At 42.2% G+C, this 18,868-nt stretch overlaps 1 protein-coding gene across 6 annotated transcripts in view; it reads right to left on the minus strand.

The window, feature by feature from the left end:
• Positions 1 to 15,126, minus strand: part of LOC124126378 (MAM and LDL-receptor class A domain-containing protein 1-like) — a 31,303-nt gene extending 16,177 nt beyond the window's left edge. For 5 of the 6 annotated variants that reach the window (XM_048386357.1, XM_048386358.1, XM_048386359.1 and 2 more), the window contains exons 1-13: positions 14,971 to 15,126; positions 13,068 to 13,190; positions 11,937 to 12,193; positions 11,423 to 11,513; positions 8,931 to 9,026; positions 8,244 to 8,384; positions 6,067 to 6,329; positions 5,231 to 5,315; positions 4,555 to 4,737; positions 2,731 to 2,882; positions 2,380 to 2,496; positions 1,688 to 1,778; positions 1,113 to 1,253 (exon numbers count right to left, since the gene is read on the minus strand). In XM_048386357.1, the coding sequence (XP_048242314.1) occupies positions 1,113 to 1,253; positions 1,688 to 1,778; positions 2,380 to 2,496; positions 2,731 to 2,882; positions 4,555 to 4,737; positions 5,231 to 5,315; positions 6,067 to 6,329; positions 8,244 to 8,384; positions 8,931 to 9,026; positions 11,423 to 11,513; positions 11,937 to 12,193; positions 13,068 to 13,190; positions 14,971 to 15,022 (1,792 nt within the window). In that variant the 5' untranslated portion in view covers positions 15,023 to 15,126. The remainder of the gene's footprint in view (positions 1 to 1,112; positions 1,254 to 1,687; positions 1,779 to 2,379; positions 2,497 to 2,730; positions 2,883 to 4,554; positions 4,738 to 5,230; positions 5,316 to 6,066; positions 6,330 to 8,243; positions 8,385 to 8,930; positions 9,027 to 11,422; positions 11,514 to 11,936; positions 12,194 to 13,067; positions 13,191 to 14,970) is intronic. The other variant, XM_048386356.1, reaches the window with a different exon arrangement.
• Positions 15,127 to 18,868: the final 3,742 nt, after the last annotated feature.

Below are 18,868 nucleotides of genomic sequence, written 5' to 3' on the forward strand. Positions count from 1 at the left end.
AATTTTACAGAATTTGTATATAAACAGTTGCTTAAGTGATCTGATGAAGCCTGTAAAAGGCGCTAGAATCTTTTATGATAAACTAATATCAAAAGAAAATAATCTTAAAGTTTGTGATAAATGGCAATCAATTTTTCACTGTGATTTTAATTGGAAAACAATATTTACTGTTTATAGATATAAACTGAAGGATGTACAACTTTTAGATTTTCATTACAGATTCTACATGGAATTATCTACACAAAGAAGGAACTAATAACAATTAATCTTGTGGACAACAGTGTTTGTAGCTTTTGTAATGCTGTCAATGAGGACGTCAGCCATGTCTTTTGGGAATGTAATGAAACTACACAATTTTGGAATGATCTCGAACTTTGGCTTAACAATTATCTTTCACCCAAAAAAATTTGACAAAATATCTTATTAGGTTAGGTTCTAACTACTTTACTACTTTAATCAATCATGTAGTTTTATTGGGAAAAAGGCATATACATGTAAGTGGAATTAAAGGAACCAAACCGAAAATAGATATACTTTTAAAACTATTTAAAAACATATATTCAATCGAGAAATGTATTGCTATAAAAAAGGATGACAAAAATAACTTTAACAAAAATGGTCACCTTTATTCTCAGCATTTGATTCATAGCTCTCTGTTGATACATGATATGTTTGAGTCTGATTGTGTGTTGCAACCGTTTTGGTTTTAAACAGGACAATGTTGGTTTCCAACCCTTTAATTTTTAAATTTTTTAATTTAATCCGAAATATGTCTTTGACGGAATACTGTATTAATCTACAACTCTGGGAACAATAAAAAAGTTTTAAAAAACCCAAAAAACTTCAAGAACCCACGCTGAAGAAACACTGTTAAAGTAAAATACTTTTAAAAAATAAAAATATTCTAAGACCGTTGAAGTCGGCAACATTGTTGAATGACGGTGATCATGACATGAAGATTTAAACGTCGGTTTGATAATCGTGTCATTTCGGCTTTTGAGAAAGGTGGTGGTAAATATACGTTCAGTGAATGGTCGGACCTTCACCTTATTCACTTCACCATCATTAAATAATAATGACATGATTTGTATATGAAATATTCGGCTGCTCACCTTCTGGCGTGACGAGGGTGTGGTCAACAGAAGGTCCAGTAAAGGAACTGGGCGTCCCACCGTCGTCCTCAGTCCAGTCAAACTGATCTCCCATGGCAGTGTTCTCCCAGGTACACAGATCAGATTCGAATGTGCAGTCGCCTGTAGATGAAGAAAGTGACAGAGAACTAATTCCCCGTACAGACACACAATAGTGCTCGTTCAGCTTTAAATAGCATACACAATCCCGACTTGAACTGACAAACATCAGTTGGGAAAAAACCGAAAGTACCACACTCTATTGAAGGCCAATCTAAAAATTAAGTACAATTATCACACTGAGACAAATTTCAATTTCCAGAGGGCACATATTACAACGATAATTATGGACCAGGCACCGGGAACCGGACAGTGACAGCTGTCCCCTATGAAGAAAGAAATGTGAATAGTCAGGTATCAGGGGTTAAGATCAATCTGGTCAATCATTGTGTCCATCTATTATATATCAGTAGAGTGAAGTCCTCTGTATACCATGTGCTGCAGTAGCTTAAATGGAAACTGGTAGGTGAAATCTTTTCGTACAAATGTTAACTTACCAGGAATCGAACATGCACCCACGGTGAAACTGACATCGTCCAGTGCTATATCTGATCTGAAGCTTGCGCCTAGGACGCCTTCAAACATCATCTAAATACCATATAAAGTATTTATTATTATCGCCCTGGTAATTGTTGTTATAAGACCTTAGCCACACGTTATATATTTTGATGAATGCAATTTCTTATTGCCAGACATTGAAGATTCAGTGATAAAATGTGTGAAACCGTAATATGACCATTATTTCTGATTCTACATGAATTGCCGCTTATATATTAGTTCCTAGTGCAGGAACGCCTTCGTGGTCAAGTGGATAAAGCGTCTGCGCGGAGATCGATAGGTCGTGTGTTCGATCCCCGGGCGCGTCATACCACAGGACGATAAAGATGTTATTTGCTGTTACCCGGTCTTGCGCTTGGCTTTAAGGGGCTAAAACACGGACTGTTCGGCTCAGAGTCAATATACTGAGTCTGAGTGGGGTATTCATGTTAAACGGCCGCATGGTATCTCTGTGGGCTAGCACTATAAATCGGCATCAGGACAAGTACAAGCAGACACACACACACACACACACACACACACACACACACACACACACACACACACACACACACGTGCATGCACATCGCTATGTAAGTGCAATAATCTTGGATGCGTTATGGGGGTGGGGGAGGTGCTGTAGAATACGCACCCGGTATCCTAAAGCGGAAGTTGCAGTGGATGTTGGGATTGTTGCCTGACCAACTATCCATTTGTTGCCCTGGTTACCCTGACGTGAAAATAATGGTCGACCTGTGCTATTTCCGACCTGCAAAACGAGTTTTAAAGGTTACACATATACATACATAAATATGACCGTATGGGGATAATATAATTACAGGTCATTTCAGAATACGTATTCTATGAATAGGACATATATAACTTTGACAAAATACGTGAGATCATATTCTTTTAAAAATACAAGAAAATTAATGTCAGGATCACCCGATACTCATATAAAAATACTTCGGAGAAACACCATGAAAATATGAATTTGACATACCTCAGCATAGGCGTTGAAAGTTCCCATTGTAGCCCCGTACATGTGGTAGTAGAACTGGGCGCACATTGCCTGTCTGTCATAATAGACCGGCGTCAAGATGCGTGCTTTGTCTCCCTGTCTACGGGAAGATGCTTCAGTGAACAGATAATGCCCTGAACGAAAATAGATGAAAACACTCTGTTCACTCTGGTTATCCTGAATCTCGGTTATCACGAAAAAAATATTTGTTATCAAGTGAGACCAAGGTGTATATGCTTGTTATGGAGTAGGCCCTAAATGAATATCGTCTCGTGGTGATATTCGTCTCTGTATCTCCACTAGTTGTCTCGAATATTAATATACGACGTCAGCTGAATTTTATAATGATATAATTGTCCACGTTTATCGCAATTGACCTTTACTCTTAACTACACGTTCAAGTTACAGATTCCTAAATATAAGAGAGAAAATCATTTCCACAGCCACAAGAAATCTTTATAAAATCAGAGTTGATTTTAAGATTCCGACTGTATTCATGAGCATGTGTTTATGAATCACTATAACATGGTGCTGACACCAGGTATTATCGAAAAGGTGAGCGTAAACTTTTTAAAATGAAATAAACATGCGTTAACTTGATTACATCATTTCATAACCATCAGTTCTACAACGTTATCATCCGGGCGGGAATCCTTCCACGTGTGCGTGAGTTTTGAACAGTATTTAAATTTTATCAAGGAGTGGCATCTTGGTGAGGGGGAACACCTTGAGTTGATGTAGACCTCAGATTGTGAAACCCAATAGTACCGACACAGACGCCGGTCCATGTCGATGATAGGGACAGAGAAGGTATTTAATAGAGAGACTTCTTTGACTGAAAGTACAGTAAACTACGGTTATAACGAACACGCTTATAAAGAACTGACATATATAACGAACTTATTTTTTTAGTCCTAGTCATTTCTTGTATATATGCTGTAAGTATGCTTATAACGAACTACGGTTATTACGAACTAAAATTAGTGGTCCCTTTGAGTTCGTTATAACCGTAGTTTACTGTATTGACACAATATGACTCACGCTGTCATCGGTCCAAGAATCTTGATAACTTCACAAATACCTACCGCTTGATGTTCCGTAAGTATGGTCGCTGGGTCCTGTGCCTCGGTTGTATCTTAACGCTATTCTACGAGTGAGTGAGTGAGTTGGTTTTAACGCCGCTTTTACAGTATTCAAGTTATATCACGGCGTGTCAGCTTAATGTGGGAGGAAAGCCCGGAGTGATGTAGGTATCAGACGTTTACCACTTCGGTGAAACCCACGGGTATGGTGCTGACAAACCTAGAAACATAATCGGGGCGAACCGGGATTCGAACCCACAATCATAGGTTTCTGGCCAAGGGACGCAGCTCTGCACAGCGAATCGCGGCGCCTTAGACGACTGGGCCACCCGTGCCCCCCTACTCTACGATGTCAGCTGCATTTTATATGGTTATTTTTTTTAACATGTATATCGAAAATGATTCCATATTGAAATTGCATGTTCAAATTACATGTTCAAAAAACACTTCCTATCACGGACTTTCCTTCTCAAACTATAACGAAAAAGATAAAACTTTGAAAACTTAGTTGCCGTTAACGCGGTATATCATTCCAGAACTATCAGACCCATAATGTCAATATCTCGTAGACGACCAAGAGTGAGTGAGTTTGGTTCAACGCCAACAATATTCCAGTTTTTGACGTTTACCACTTTGGTGAAACACACTGCCAAGGCATGGTGCTGAAACCTACAGGGCGAATCTGGGAATGGAATCCTAGTTTCTTCACCTCACAGTTACCTACCACTTGTTGTTCCGTATGTATGGTCGTTGCTAGGTCCTGTGCCGTAGCTGGTCGTTGTATGTGCCGTCCACGTCCAGTCAAAGGTGTCCGTCTTGTCCTGGGTGTAGCCACAGATTGCCTTATCTTCGAAGTCACATTTCCTGACGACCTGACCTGGGTGGACAGCGCTGTGGACAGTCGGTACTAAAGAAAAAGCGATTGAGTTGGTGAGTGAGTTGGGTGTCACACAAACCAGTAATTTAGTTGTCTTCTATATGTCATACATATGTTCCCGGTTTTTCTTCAGGTGAACAATTGACTTGCCCTTGAAAGTGTTTGTGACTGGTGCCACTGGTGGGGCATGATACGCTCGATTTCTTGCGAAAACCTGGTATCATCACTATTTCATTGTGATTCAAAAACAGATACTTTTGACATAGGCTGAATCGTACTATTGAGTGTTATTTTTGGAGGAATTTCTTATGATAATAGAAAGGGTTTGGGCGTTTTTATTTATGAAAGTAACATTAAACTTTTATCCTTTTCTATTCCTTCCAAATTCGTAAAATATGGGAACATGACCTTAGGTCATCGTAACCCAAAGAAATGAATAAAACCATCAATATCCTTATCGCATGAATTTATATTTAATGATGGCGGATAGTCATCAGTAGAATTGAACTTCTATTTAATGTACCTGTACATGCTCCATCTGCCAAACCCACGTCATCAATAGCAATGTCTCCCCCATACCCGTTAGCAGCCACAGCTTCAATGACAACCTGCAACAATATTTGAACATTTCAACAACTTTTCAAAATAGCAAAATAAGGTTCACTAAGTTACAAGTAATGAACACAATAGTAGCAGTTGAAGTAGCAGTAGTAGATATGGTAGTAGTAATAACAGTGCTAGTCGTAATAGTAATAGTATTAGTAATATTAGTAGAAGTAGCAGTAGCCAGTATAAGTAGTAGTAAAAGCAGTAGTAGTAGTGGCAGTAGTAGCAGTAGTAGTAGCAGTAGCAGTAGAAGTAGTGGCAGTAGTAGCAGTAGTAGCAGTAGCAGTAACAGTAGCAGTATAGGAGCAGGATCAGTAGTAGTAGCAGTAGCAGTAGCAGTAGTAGTAGTGGCAGTAGCAGTAGCCAATAAAAGTTGTAGTAACAGTAGCATTAGTAGCAGTAGCAGTAGTGCGCAGTCGTAGAATTGCAGTAGTAGTAACAGTATTAGTAGTTTTGGCATCATTAATAGTAGCCGTAGCAGTTGTATTACAACTACTACTACTACTACTATTACTACTACTACTACTACTACTACTACTACTATCACCACCTCCACCTCCACCACTACCACTACTGCTATTAGTAGCTCCTACTACTACTGCTTTTGCGACTAATTCCAAGATAAATGCTACTGCCAATACTACCAATGCCAATACTACTACAACAACAACTACAACGACTACTACTACTACTACTGCCACTACTACTACTAAAATCCCTTGAACCCATAATCATGCGATGTCTTCTACTTACTGAATATGGCGTGTGCCCTCTGGATACGGTGATCTGTGCTTGGTTCCAGTTCAATCCCTGGGCTCCTGTCTTGGTCCACACCGGGCTACCGATGGTGGGGGTGGACTTGATGTAAGCGTTGAGTGTGCCGATGTGGTCGCCGTGCATGTGGTACCAGAAGGACAGACACTTGGTCACCATGCGAGGGGTGATGGTCTTGCTCTGAATTCTGGCTGTCTTGTTTGACGTATGTCCACTCGCCTCTGCGTAAAGGTAAAATCCATCTGAAACAAACAGGATTGAAATCAATCCGTGAATAACGGTGTACAAGTTAGTGAGTATGGTCTTACGCCGATTTTAGCAATATTCCAGCAATACTACGGCGAGGGACACCAGAAAACAACATTTTCGTTACCACATTTTCTTGTGTACCATAAAGCAGTCCTATTGCATAAATGATTTTTATCAATGTTTTCAATGAGAACTACAATAACAGTCAAATGAAACAAAATGTTTGCCAAATTCAGATAACCGAACATATTACCTGTACAAAAAGACATAATTTGGATAGTTTAATGGCTTTATATAAATGTTACAGCCAATGTTGTCAAATTATGCATTTTTCCTTCAATTTATGCAATTTTGACCCCCTGAAAATTCACGCACACACTTGCAAGCCTACTACCCAATGAAAATTGTATACAGATACCTCATTATGCAACAGAACAGGTTTAAGGTATACAGGAAAAAGTGGGAACGAATGTCTCAACTAAGCCTCTTTTCCTCTGGTGGCCAATTGACTATCATATCATGCTCGTTGTCTGCACAAGCCAAAGAGCTGAGTCAAAGCAAGACCAACGGTCCACGCCATAGACGCACGAGGACAGACAATCAAAAGAGCCGAGGTGTATCGAATCGTTGCCAATACATTTTTGACAAGTTGAAATATCAATAATTACAATCGATGCCACTCTATTATCGATTTGATGACAGACTAATATATTTGATAATGATCATCACTTCTATTTCATTCTTTGACGTCCATAGACAACCCCTTCAACAAACATGAATCTCTCAGGATGAACATAGGTCATGGTGGAGGTATTTGTCATCACGTCAAATGTTAAACGGTCTACATTGTGGGAAGATAAAACTATCTACTTTCGCACTGCTAATAGTTTTACCACTATTGCATTAGACCATCCAGTCATTGACATCATGAGCATCAATCCACGCAATTGGGATACGATGACATGCATCAACCAAATCAGCGAGCCTGACAACCCGATCCCGTAAGCCGCCTCTCACCACAAGCATGGTCGCCTTTTACGGCAAGCATGGGCTCCTGATGAGACGGATCTTCACGGGTCCCCGGTCCAGTGTAGTCGCCTCTCCTCTTAAGGCTGGCAATAGATGAGTCAATACATATCACAGCAATATACACCAAAAAGACAAAAAAACACGTGAATACTCAAAGCCTGATGCACACATTGTAAGCTATTTGATTCTTATTTCATGACCGCCTCCGTGGTCTAGTGGTAGATCGTCCGCCTGGAGAGGGGAAGGTCCGGAGTTCGATCCCCGGCCGGTCATACCAAAAGACGTTAAAAGATGGTACTTGTTGTTACCCTGTCTGGCACTCGGAATTGAGGGTTAAGGACTGGTCAGCTCGGAGTCAGTATACTGTGTCTGAGTGGGGTATTCATGTTAAACTACGACATGGTATCTCAGTGAGCTAGCACTATAAATCGGCATCAGTCCGGTCTAGTACAAGCAGCCACACACACACGTGAATGCACGTCGCTATATAAGTGCAGTAATCTTGGACGCGACGTTAAACTCACCTCACCTCACCTTCTTATTTCATTTAGCAGCAGAAGTGGTATCACAATACCAGTGAGTATGGTTTTACGCCGATTTTAGCAATATTCCAGCAGTATCACGGCGGGGGACACCAGAAATGGGCTTTACACATTGTACCCATGTCGGGAATCGAGCCCGGGTCTTCGGCGTGACGAGCGAACGCTTTAACCACTAGGCTACCCGACCGCCCCAGCAGAAGTGGTATAAGTATTATCATTAGTAGTGTTGTTGTGGTAGTATAAGGGGTAGTGGTGTTGTTGAGGTTGTAGTACTTATATTGTTATCATCATCATAATACATTTTGTATTGTTTGTCGGGTGGATTGTGTTACATACTGCCTGCTGTGTGGTCCCTCTGGGGCCCCGACCCCATGGATGATGTGGATCCCTGATATCGCGTCCAGTCGAAGTCGTCGTTCTTCATTTGAATCCAGGTGCACATATCGTTGTCAAAACTGCAGGTGACAGGCTTGGACGCTGAAACCGGTGAAACATCAACCCTTCTGCAAAACGGATCAATAACATTTAACGAATAATAATACTACGTGTTGTTTGTTTGTTGTTCAACGCCGCACTAGGCAATATTTCAGCTATATGACGGCTATTTGATTCGTAACAGGACTAAATAAATACAAAATCTAAAGATTAATAAATATGTAAATGTAGTTGGCTGGTTTTCGGTGTGTAGGTGCTTCATATGATGCCGGTCGTAGACGTATACCACTTGAAATCCACGAGCACGGGTTTGACGCGGCCAGAACTTGACTTCTTGCGGATCTGCATATAGAATTGAGGCACTGCAGACGACTGCAGCAAACAGCCTCCGCCTCCACTCACCCCTCACCCCCAGAAACCTATGATTATGGGTTGGAATTCCGGGTCACCCCGTTGATGTTTCTAGATTTGTCAGCACCATACCCGTGTTCGTAGTTCCCCTCAGTGATAAACGTCTAAGATCTGCATCACGCGCATTCAGCTGACTCTAAGTGTGGGAAAGTGAAAGTTAAAAAAATGTATACCTACATTGTTGAACAGTGGACCTCCTCAGAGTAGTTGATGTAGTTAATGTACTGCTGCCTGGAGTTGTTGCTGACGGAGGCTTAGCTTTCGTCGGCGTCACTAGAGCAACATTTATATCCGTATTTAAAGAGACCTTAACACTTAAAGCCATTAATGAAGATATGAGTACACCGCTAGGGAAGGATGCCCCTTCCTGTGCCTATGAAAACATGTGGGCAGCAGATTATATGCATGGCAATGAGAGCCTTGAAGGCGACACCCTTCTGGAAGGCCTGTGACGTCAGCCACACCAGAAACGATCCAGAGAATCCTCGATATAGTGATGACTGACCGGAGATTGACTAAGCTTCATATTGTTAGTTCAGTGGGCATTTCCCAGGAGAGAGTACATTCCATTGAGACAGAAATGTTGCCAATGAAAAAAGCATCAGTTCGTCGAGTTCCCAAGCTTCTGACACCTGATCAAAAACGTGCCATGCACACCCTGTCGCGTGATAATCTAGCTGTACGATAAATATTCTTGCAACGATTTGTGATTATTGATGAAACCTTGCTACACCACTTCCATCCTGACCCAAACAGCAGTCAATACAGTGGAAGCATTTGTCATCACCACAGCCTGACTGTCCCATCTGATCAACTTAAAAGGTTATGACATCCTTGTTCTGGTGAGGTGAGTGAAATTGGGTTCAACGTCGCGCCTAAGATTATTGCACTTATATAGCGACGTGCATGTACGTGTGTGCGTTTGTGTGGCTGCTTGTACTACTCTGGACTGATGCCGATTTATATTGCTAGCTCACTGAGATACCATGCCGCAGCTTTGACATGCATACCCCACTCTGACACAGTAAACTGACTCCGAACCGACCTTGTCCTTGTTTTAGGCCCTTAATGCCGAGCGCAAGACAGGGTAACAACAAGTAACGTCTTTTGGTATTTCGCGGCCGGGGATCGAACCCGGACCTTCCGCTCTCCGGGCGGACGCTCTACCACTAGACCACGGAGGCGGTCTCCTTGTTCTGGGACAGACAGTAAACGGAGCATAGTATGCTGCACCACTGAGGCAATTAGGATGGAAGTAAGACCAAGAGACGCGGGAACCACACAAACTGCGTGCTCTTCCATCAGTACAATGCGCCAGTGTACAAATCAGTCATTGCCATGACTACAAGCCATGGCTTTAAACTCCTTCTTCGTCCACTTAATTGTCCTGATCTTGGTCTGTCAAACTTCCATCTGTTCCCAAACAAGATCTAGTCGGAAACTATTTCCATTGGAAAAGCAGCTGTGGAGAATGGTTTGTAAAGCCGAGATAAGGACTTCTACGAAACTGGTTTAACATTCCGCGAACATCGCTGGCAATGAGGAATGGGATCATGTTGACAATTAAATCAGTTTAATGTCCTCAGATCAAAGCTGTCTATGAGAGGCTCAGAACTTGTCAATCACAACGCGTAATTCGTTACCCCTGCCTTGATGGTCTCGAAGCTGCACGGCGTCAGTACCGGCATCCAAGGACTCCTCACCAAAGCGGGGACAGACGCTATCATGGTATCACGAGAACATTGCATATATTTTAACGGTATAGCTCTATACACGTTCTAAAGTAATACAGAACAGGACAGGCGTCAGATTACACAGTGCTGCCACCGTGTGGAGAGTACTGTTCCTTGTAACCATCTGAAAGGGTGACTAAGCCCAATGATTTGTTTCCCATTTCTCATTAATCTCAAGCCGTTGTTTATAGTGCCACCTGGTCCTGTCAAAGTGTCACTGTTTAATTGCTGTTGTATATTAACTGTTAAATAACATACTGTTGTCATAAACATATAATGGTGAATCAACGAGTGAACGCTTTAACCACTAGGCTACCCGACCGCCACCGCCAAACAAACAATGAAAGCCGGCGTGTATGTATGTACAATGGTTGTAGGTATGGAAAATGTTACAGTAAAGAGAAAGTGACACATTCTCTTTAGTCAGGATAACATTGTCAACCTGTTGTTAAGTTCACCTTAGCCAAGTGGTTGGCAGACGCATACAGCGATGGTTGAATATAGAATTTCAGATATATATAAAGCCTGGTTAGGAACACTTAGGTGTTGATAACACTTAGGGCGAGCTGGTCACATTTAGTCGATTAAGTAACACTTTGTCGAGTAAGTAACATTTAGGCGTGTTGAAGTTAGTAACACTTAGTCGAGTACGTAACACTTAGTCGAGAAAGTGAGATGTTGAGTTGAATAAGTAACGCTTATGAGTGTTCAAGTTAAGAACACTTAGTCGATTGTGTACACCTTAGTAACACTTAGTCGAGTAATTAACATGTAGGGGTATTTAAGTTGGTAATACTTTGCCGAGTAAGTAACAACAGGAGTGTTCAGGTAAGTAACAGTTAATCAAGTAAGTAACACTTAGTCGAGTTAATAACACATTGGTAGAATTAAAGTTACTTACACTTGGTTGAGGTATTAAACTATTAAAATTATTACCTTGCAGAGAACAGGGCCCGTTGATAATTTTCGTGTCGTCGATGGAGATGACACCTTTCTCTCCCTGTCCTCTAACAGCCTCGATCACAACCTGCCGGTGGTAAAGTCACTTGCTATTGAGCAATTGTAAATATGCTTTTCTCAACTGCAAGTTTATATCAGCCAAGGAAATGCTCATCTCAAACCGCAATCAAACATTAAATTACTTATACTGCTCAAACACAAAGAACGCCATGACGTCACGAAGGCGATGACGTCATATTGACGGATGAACATCACATTACACACAATCGTTTTTGTTTGTTTGTTGTTTAACGTGTAAATACTCGAGTTTGGACCAGCCAATCCAGTGATTGACATCATGAGCATCAATCTACACAATAGGGATATGATGACATACATCAACCCGATTCCATTTGTCGCCTCTCAAGATGAATTCTAACACGGATCGAATATATCTAGTACGCATGTAAATCATACACAAAGTCTTACAATTTGAGAAGCCTTTGCCTACCTGAAAGTCTGTAGCCTCAGGAAGGTTGATTCTTGTCTCCATCCAGTTGGTTCCCATGTTGCCATGGCGCGTCCAGATGAGTTTCTTCTCGTTGGTCTTCTCGTACACGTTGAGGGCGTTGACGTGCTCTCCGTACATGTTGTAGTGGAAGACGAGACATTTGGACTGACCCTTGGCGATCGTCAACTTCGGGCTGATCAACTGTGCGTTGTCTCCATATCCACCAACGGAAGAATCGACGTAGGCGTAGTGTCCCTCTGTGGACAACGTTAGAGACAGTTCTTCAGAAACAACAGTGTCTGGGTGATTGGATTTTAATGCATGTCTTACCAGTCGGTCAGTTATAGCACGGCGTGCATGTTTCATGTTGAAAGCTCGGCCTGAACGCTCAGGACTGCAGACGGTAAACCCACAAATCCATAACAAATCAAGGCGCGAACGTTCAAGACTGCAGACGGTAAACCCACAAATCCATATCAAATCAAGGCGTGAACGCTCAAGACTGCAGAGGGTAAACCCACAAATCCATAACAAATCAAGGCACGAACGTTCAGGACTGCAGACGGTAAACCCACAAATCCATAACAAAACAAGGCGCGAACATTCAAGACTGCAGACGGTAAACCCACAAATCCATAATAAATCAAGGCGTGAACGTTCAAGACTGCAGACGGTAATACCACAAATCCATAACAAATCAAGGTATTGTGCTAAATCAAGCATCCTTATCAGTGGTAAACTTGGTTTCAATACAAAGACGAGTGACCCTATCATGGGGACGCATTCTGCACTGCGAAATGCAGAGCTTTAGACAATTTGGTTAGCTGTGTCACTTAGTAAACGGAAAGTGTCGTTGGAATCATCAGTTATTCCATAGCAATTTTAAATCATATGCTATTTCGGTAGGAGAATATGAGGCGAGGTGACCTGAAAAGGGGTTTAATGTCGCTTGTATTTCATTTATATTGCAACGTGCATGCGAGTGTGCGTGGTAACTTGTACTAGTGAAGACTCGTGCCGGGTTTTGTGCTTGCGGACAGAGATACTAGGGCCATAGAAAGTTTTGTAGCAGCTGAAATAGTAGTTTAAGTAGGAACAGTTGTATTATTAATAAAAAACATATTGACGTACTGCCGCTCGGTCCAGTAACTACGATTTGGTCTATCAGCATCCAGTCAAATTTGTCGAGTCCTTGATCTTTTGTCCACTGACAGAAGTCGGTTTCAAAAATGCAGTCAAGTTGTGCGCTGACAGCTGAAAGAACAAATTCGGATAGAAATGTTATAATGAGGACGTCAGCAGCCTCATTAGCGGGCATCAACATAGGAACAGATGGAGGACTATCGTCAGAATGAAGCTGAAAGTAATATTTGACATTCGAGCCAAAAAGAGTGATTGAGTGAGTGAGTTTTGTTTTACGCCTCTTTTAGCAATATTCCAGCAATATCACGGCTGGAGACACCAGAAATAGGCTTCACACATTGTTCCATCGAGACAACAAGAGCTTCGGAATATGAATTGTAAATCAAGTTCTTTCACAGATAAAGGGTCGAGATAACAAAAGTAATTTTGATTCTTAGTAATAGAAATTGACTTTACATGTACAATAAAAAGATCGTAAATCCAACGTGTTTAAATGCATCTGAGCGTGTACGCTTCTTGTAGTAACTTTTAACTCATAAAATCTAAATTCTATGATTTGTTAAACAGTGTTGAATAAATAAATACTAAAAAAATAGAACACCGAAACGTTTTGTTTGTTCGTTTGTTTATTTATTGTTTATCGCCGCACTCAGCAATATTTCAGTGATATGACGACGGTCTGTAAATAATCGAGTCTGGACCAGAACATCCTGTGATTGGCATCATGGGCATCGATCCACGCACCTGGGATACAATGACATACATCAACAAAGTCAGCGATCCCGTAAGTCGCCTCTTAAGACAAGCATAGTCGCCTTTTACTGCAAGCATGGGTTGCTACAGACCTATTCTGACTCGGATCTTCACGGGTTTACACCGAAACGTCGCATTCATTGCAATAAAGAAGTTGTATGTCCATAGAACTGTCTCCCTTGTTCTTCAGGTAGTTTTTAACAAGGTAAATAGGTTATGAATTTGTTAGTTAATACAAAAAGTTTTGCTATATGTTTTCACATATGTGCCAAAACGACGTACAGAATGAAAGGTTGGTTGGTTGGTTGGTTTGTTGTTTACGCCGCACTCAGCAATATTCCAGCTATATGACGGCGGTCTGTAAATAATCGAGTCTGGACCAGACAATCCAGTGATTAATATCATGAGCATCGATCCACGCAATTGGGATCGATGATATGCATCAACCAAGTCAGCGAGCCTGACCACCGGATCCCGTTAGTCACCTTTTACGGCAAGTATGGGTTGCTGAAGACCTATTCTACCCCGGCGTCTTCACGAGAGAATGAGAGGAATAGGCACACAGAATGAGAGGAATAGGCGAGTAGATATGAATTACCATTGTAACATATTGTAATGATATTGAGGCTTGTTTGTTTTACGCCGCACTCAGGATTTTATCAGCTATAGGACGTAAATACGCGTCCCGTGAAGAGTCCGGATCAGAATGGGGTGGTCAGCCTTGCTGACTTGGTTGATGCATGTAATCGTATCTCAATTGCTTTAATCGATGCGCATGATGTCAATCATTGGATAGCCTGGTCAAGAATCGATTATTTACAGACCGCCGTCATGTAGATGGTATATTGCTGAGGGCGGCGTTAAACATCTAAAACACGATAAATACACGTCTGAACCAGACGATCCGGGGACTGACATCATTAGCAGCGATCTACTTAATTCGGATACGATGACATGTATCAACCAATCCACTGGATCCATAAGTCGCATCTTACGATAAAGATGGGTTGCTGAAAACCACGAGTCATCGTCACGTGTGATATCGAGGCACATGCAAATGATATGAACAATATGATCCGGAACAAAATATGCATGTCGTATGCCACCAAATTATATAAATATATATATCAAAACGTACCTGAACATCCAACTGCGAGCGCCAACAAACGCACGACTGAAGCTCCGGTCATTCGTTTATTTCGGTGGTACAGCAATGAAATAAGTCACTTTCCCCCGTAAGGCTACGAATGAAGGCTATGTGCGGAGATGTGTCTTAATAAAGGGCGAGCGTTATCAGTTGGGTATACGGGACAACCTTTGCTGTATCATCCCGAACGGAACAAAACACTTGAGACTCATTGTACCACGTTTCATAATCAGACACTTCTATACCGACCATTTCATGTGTCAATCATGTGTCTATCAAATAGTGATAACACCAGGAGGTCTCATCTCCGTGAAGATTCAGGTTAGAATAGGTATTCACCAAAAACCCTATGCTTGCCGAAAACAGCGACGATACTTGTCGTAAGATGCGACTAACGGGATCGGGTGGTCAGTCTCGCTGATTTGCATGTCATCATTTCCCAACAGCGTAGATCGATGCTCATGATATCAATCACTGGATAGTCTGGTCAAGACTCGATTATTTACAGATCGCCGTCATATAGCTGGAATATTGCTGAGTGCGGCGTTAAACAACATACAAGCAAAACAGGAATTCTAAAAAAGGACAATGTATCCTGCTCCACCAGTGACACCCACAAACACTTGTAAAGGAATGTTGTTTGTTCACCTGAGAAAAACACGGTATCATTGGTACAAATCAAAATAAGGAATTGCATCGGACATCATTTGGTACTTGATGAAATTTCCCTCACGTGTCTACCTTAAAACGTTTTGAAAGCGTTACTTAGGCCTTAAGGAGCAGTCGGGTAGCCTAGTGGTTAAAGCTTTCGCTCGTCACGCCGAAGACCCGGGTTCGAATCCCGACATAGGTACAATGTGTGAAGGCCATTTATGGTTTCCCCCGCCGTGATATTGCTAGAATATTGCTAAAAACGACGTAAACCATAATCACTCACTCACTCACACTTTGGTCTTGAATGTTGTAACCCTTTTGAGCATGAGTTGTAAAACGCTCTTTGAACTCTTCGTAGAAAGGACATGCTCGATTGTAGACACAAAAGGATGGAGCTGCTAGAATACTCCCCGACATAACAGTGAGTGAGTGAGTGAGTTGGGTTTAACGCCGCTTTTAACAATATTCCAGTTATATCACGGCGTTTCAGCTTAATGTTGGAGGAAAGCCCGAAGTGATGCAGGTGTCAGACGTTTACCACTTCGGGGAAACCCAAGAGCACGGGTATGGTGCTGACAAACCTAGAAACATAATCGAGGCGAACCGGGATACGAACCCACAACCATTAGGTTTCTGACATAACAGGAACGATGACCATTGTAAAGTAGAAGGCATCCCTCCTATCACACAGCCTTTTGTCACCCTGAATATTTATGCATAGATCTTTATATGAAACAAATGAGGGGCGTTCACTGTTCTCTTTCATTTCTTGTTCAGGTGGGAACATCAGTAGAATTGGTTACTTGATCATTATTGAACGATAGTAAATCATCGATATACCTGAAGGTTAAGTTCACCTCTTGGACCTTGTTTTGACTTTTCTAATCCGACCAGAAAATCCGATTTATATGCATAAAGAAACAGATCAGCCAGAAAGGGAGCTAAGGTGGTGCCATGGGGATGCCTACTTCTTGCCTGAATATCTTCCCCCAAAATGTAACATAGATGTTTTCAATTAGGAAGTCCAGCATTTCACATATTGATTTCTCTGTAGACGATGGCATTTGCATTCACTGCTGACAAATTGCCCTGAACCTCTGAACATGTGCCTCTGAAGATGTATAGATCAAGGTATGAAGTTTTGGTTGTTTTTTTGTTGTTTAACGCCGCACTCAGCACTATTCAAGCGGTCTGTAATTAATCGAGTCTGGACCAAACAATCCAGTGATTTACATCGATCCACGCAATTGGGATACGTAGCGAGCCTGACCACCCGATCCCGTTAGTCGCCTCTTACGCCTTATGAAAAGGCATAGTCGCCTTTTACGGCAAGCATGGGTTACTGAGGACTTATTCTAACCCGGATCTTCACGAGTCCAAGGTATGATGTGTTTCCTTACATTTGTCGTGTGGGATAGTGATGTACAAAGTTAAAAAATAAAAAGTTTCAACAGAATTGAACTTGGTTCTTTTCTAAGATTGTAGGGGCGGTCGGGTAGCCTGGTGGTTAAAGCGTTCGCTCGTCACGCCGAAGACCCGGGTTCGAATCCCGACATGGGTACAATGTGTGAAGCCAATTTCTGGTGTCCCCCGCCGTGATATTGCTGGAATATTGCTAAAAGCGGCGTAAAACCAAACTCACTCACTCACTCTAAGATTGTAAAAGTCAAGCAAATCCTTTGAGTTCTTGAGAATTCACGTCATCCAAAATGCTCATGGAAACGTTCTCGGTGTATTGTTCTTATCTCGACCAGCTCTGGTTGAAAATATAAAAGAAAGTTTGAAAACAAAGAACATGTGATTATTTTCATGCTGCCTTATCCCAGTGGCAGGATGACCCGATTGTAAAAAGAACGAGGCGTTCTTGAACCCAATTTTGAATTCCCTGATCGACGTTACTGACACAGGTGTGGCGTCTGGAGTATGTAGCGACGTGCATGCACGTATCTTTCTGGCCGCTTGTACTATTGTTAACCTCCTGATATACCCTGCCGCTGTTTAACGTGTTAACCCACTTAGAATGAGTGTATGAGTATACCTCACATGCATTAATAAAGACTTACAAGGTGAGGTGAAATGGGGTTTAACGTCGCGTCCAAGATTATTGCACTTATATAGCGACGTGCATGCACGTGTGTGTGTGTGTGTGTGTGTGTGTGTGGCTGCTTGTACTAGTCCGGACTGATGCCGATTTATAGTGCTAGCTCACTGAGATACCATGCCGCACACAGTATACTGACTCCGAGCCGACCAGCCCTTGTTTTAGCCCCTTAATGCCGAGCGCCAGACAGGATAACAACAAGTACCATCTTTTAACGTCTTTTGGTATGACGCGGTCGGGGATCGAACCCGGACCTTCCGCTCTCAGGGCGGACGCACTACCACTAGACCACAGAGGCGGTCTTCTTCTGCTCTCGTAGCTCCCATACATTTATAAAGATTCCCAATAACAGTAGTGATATGACACTCGTCACTCCAGCACGTTAATACAGACTTCAGTAACCCAAGACCTACAACCACGTCCTAGATACAAGGAGATTCATGTATTGTGCAATGAAGTGTTTGTTATCTCGAGATTTGCTATCAGCGCAGGTACGGGCTAATGCGTTCAGTGTGGAGTAAGATCTTGGGCTAGTATCGTTATCTAAAAAAGCCAGTGTGTATACCGCTTGGTCAGGCATCCACAACTCCCACCAGCCATTTAACAGACCCGTGAAGATCTGGGGTAGAATAGTTCTCCAGCAACCCATGCTTGCTGTAAAAAGCGACTATGCTTGTCGTAGGAGGCAGGATCGGGTGTTCAGGCTCGCTTACTTGGTTGATGCATGTCATCGTATCCCAATTGCGTGGATCGATGCTCATAATGTCAATCACTGGATTGTCTGGTCCAGAATTGATTATATACAGACAGCCCTTATCTAGCTGGAACATTGCCGAGTGCGTCGTTAAACAACAAACAAACAAACAAACAAGCAAATCATCATCAGCTTTGACAGTGTTGACATTTTCAGCAAATGCTCTCAGTGACCTCTAAATGGAGGGGGACACGGGTGACCCAATCGTCTAAGGCGCCGCGATTCGTTGTGCAGAGTTGCGTCCCTTGGGCACGCCAGAAACCTATGATTGTGGGTTCGAATCCCGGTTCGCTCCGATTATGTTTCTAGGTTTGTCAGCACCATACCCGTGCTCGTGGGTTTCACCGAAGTGGTAAACGTCTGACACCTGCATCACTTCG

The sequence above is a fragment of the Haliotis rufescens genome, unplaced genomic scaffold, assembly GCF_023055435.1.
Source record: "Haliotis rufescens isolate VD_foot unplaced genomic scaffold, xgHalRufe1.0.p SCAF_6, whole genome shotgun sequence".
NCBI lineage: Eukaryota > Metazoa > Mollusca > Gastropoda > Lepetellida > Haliotidae > Haliotis > Haliotis rufescens.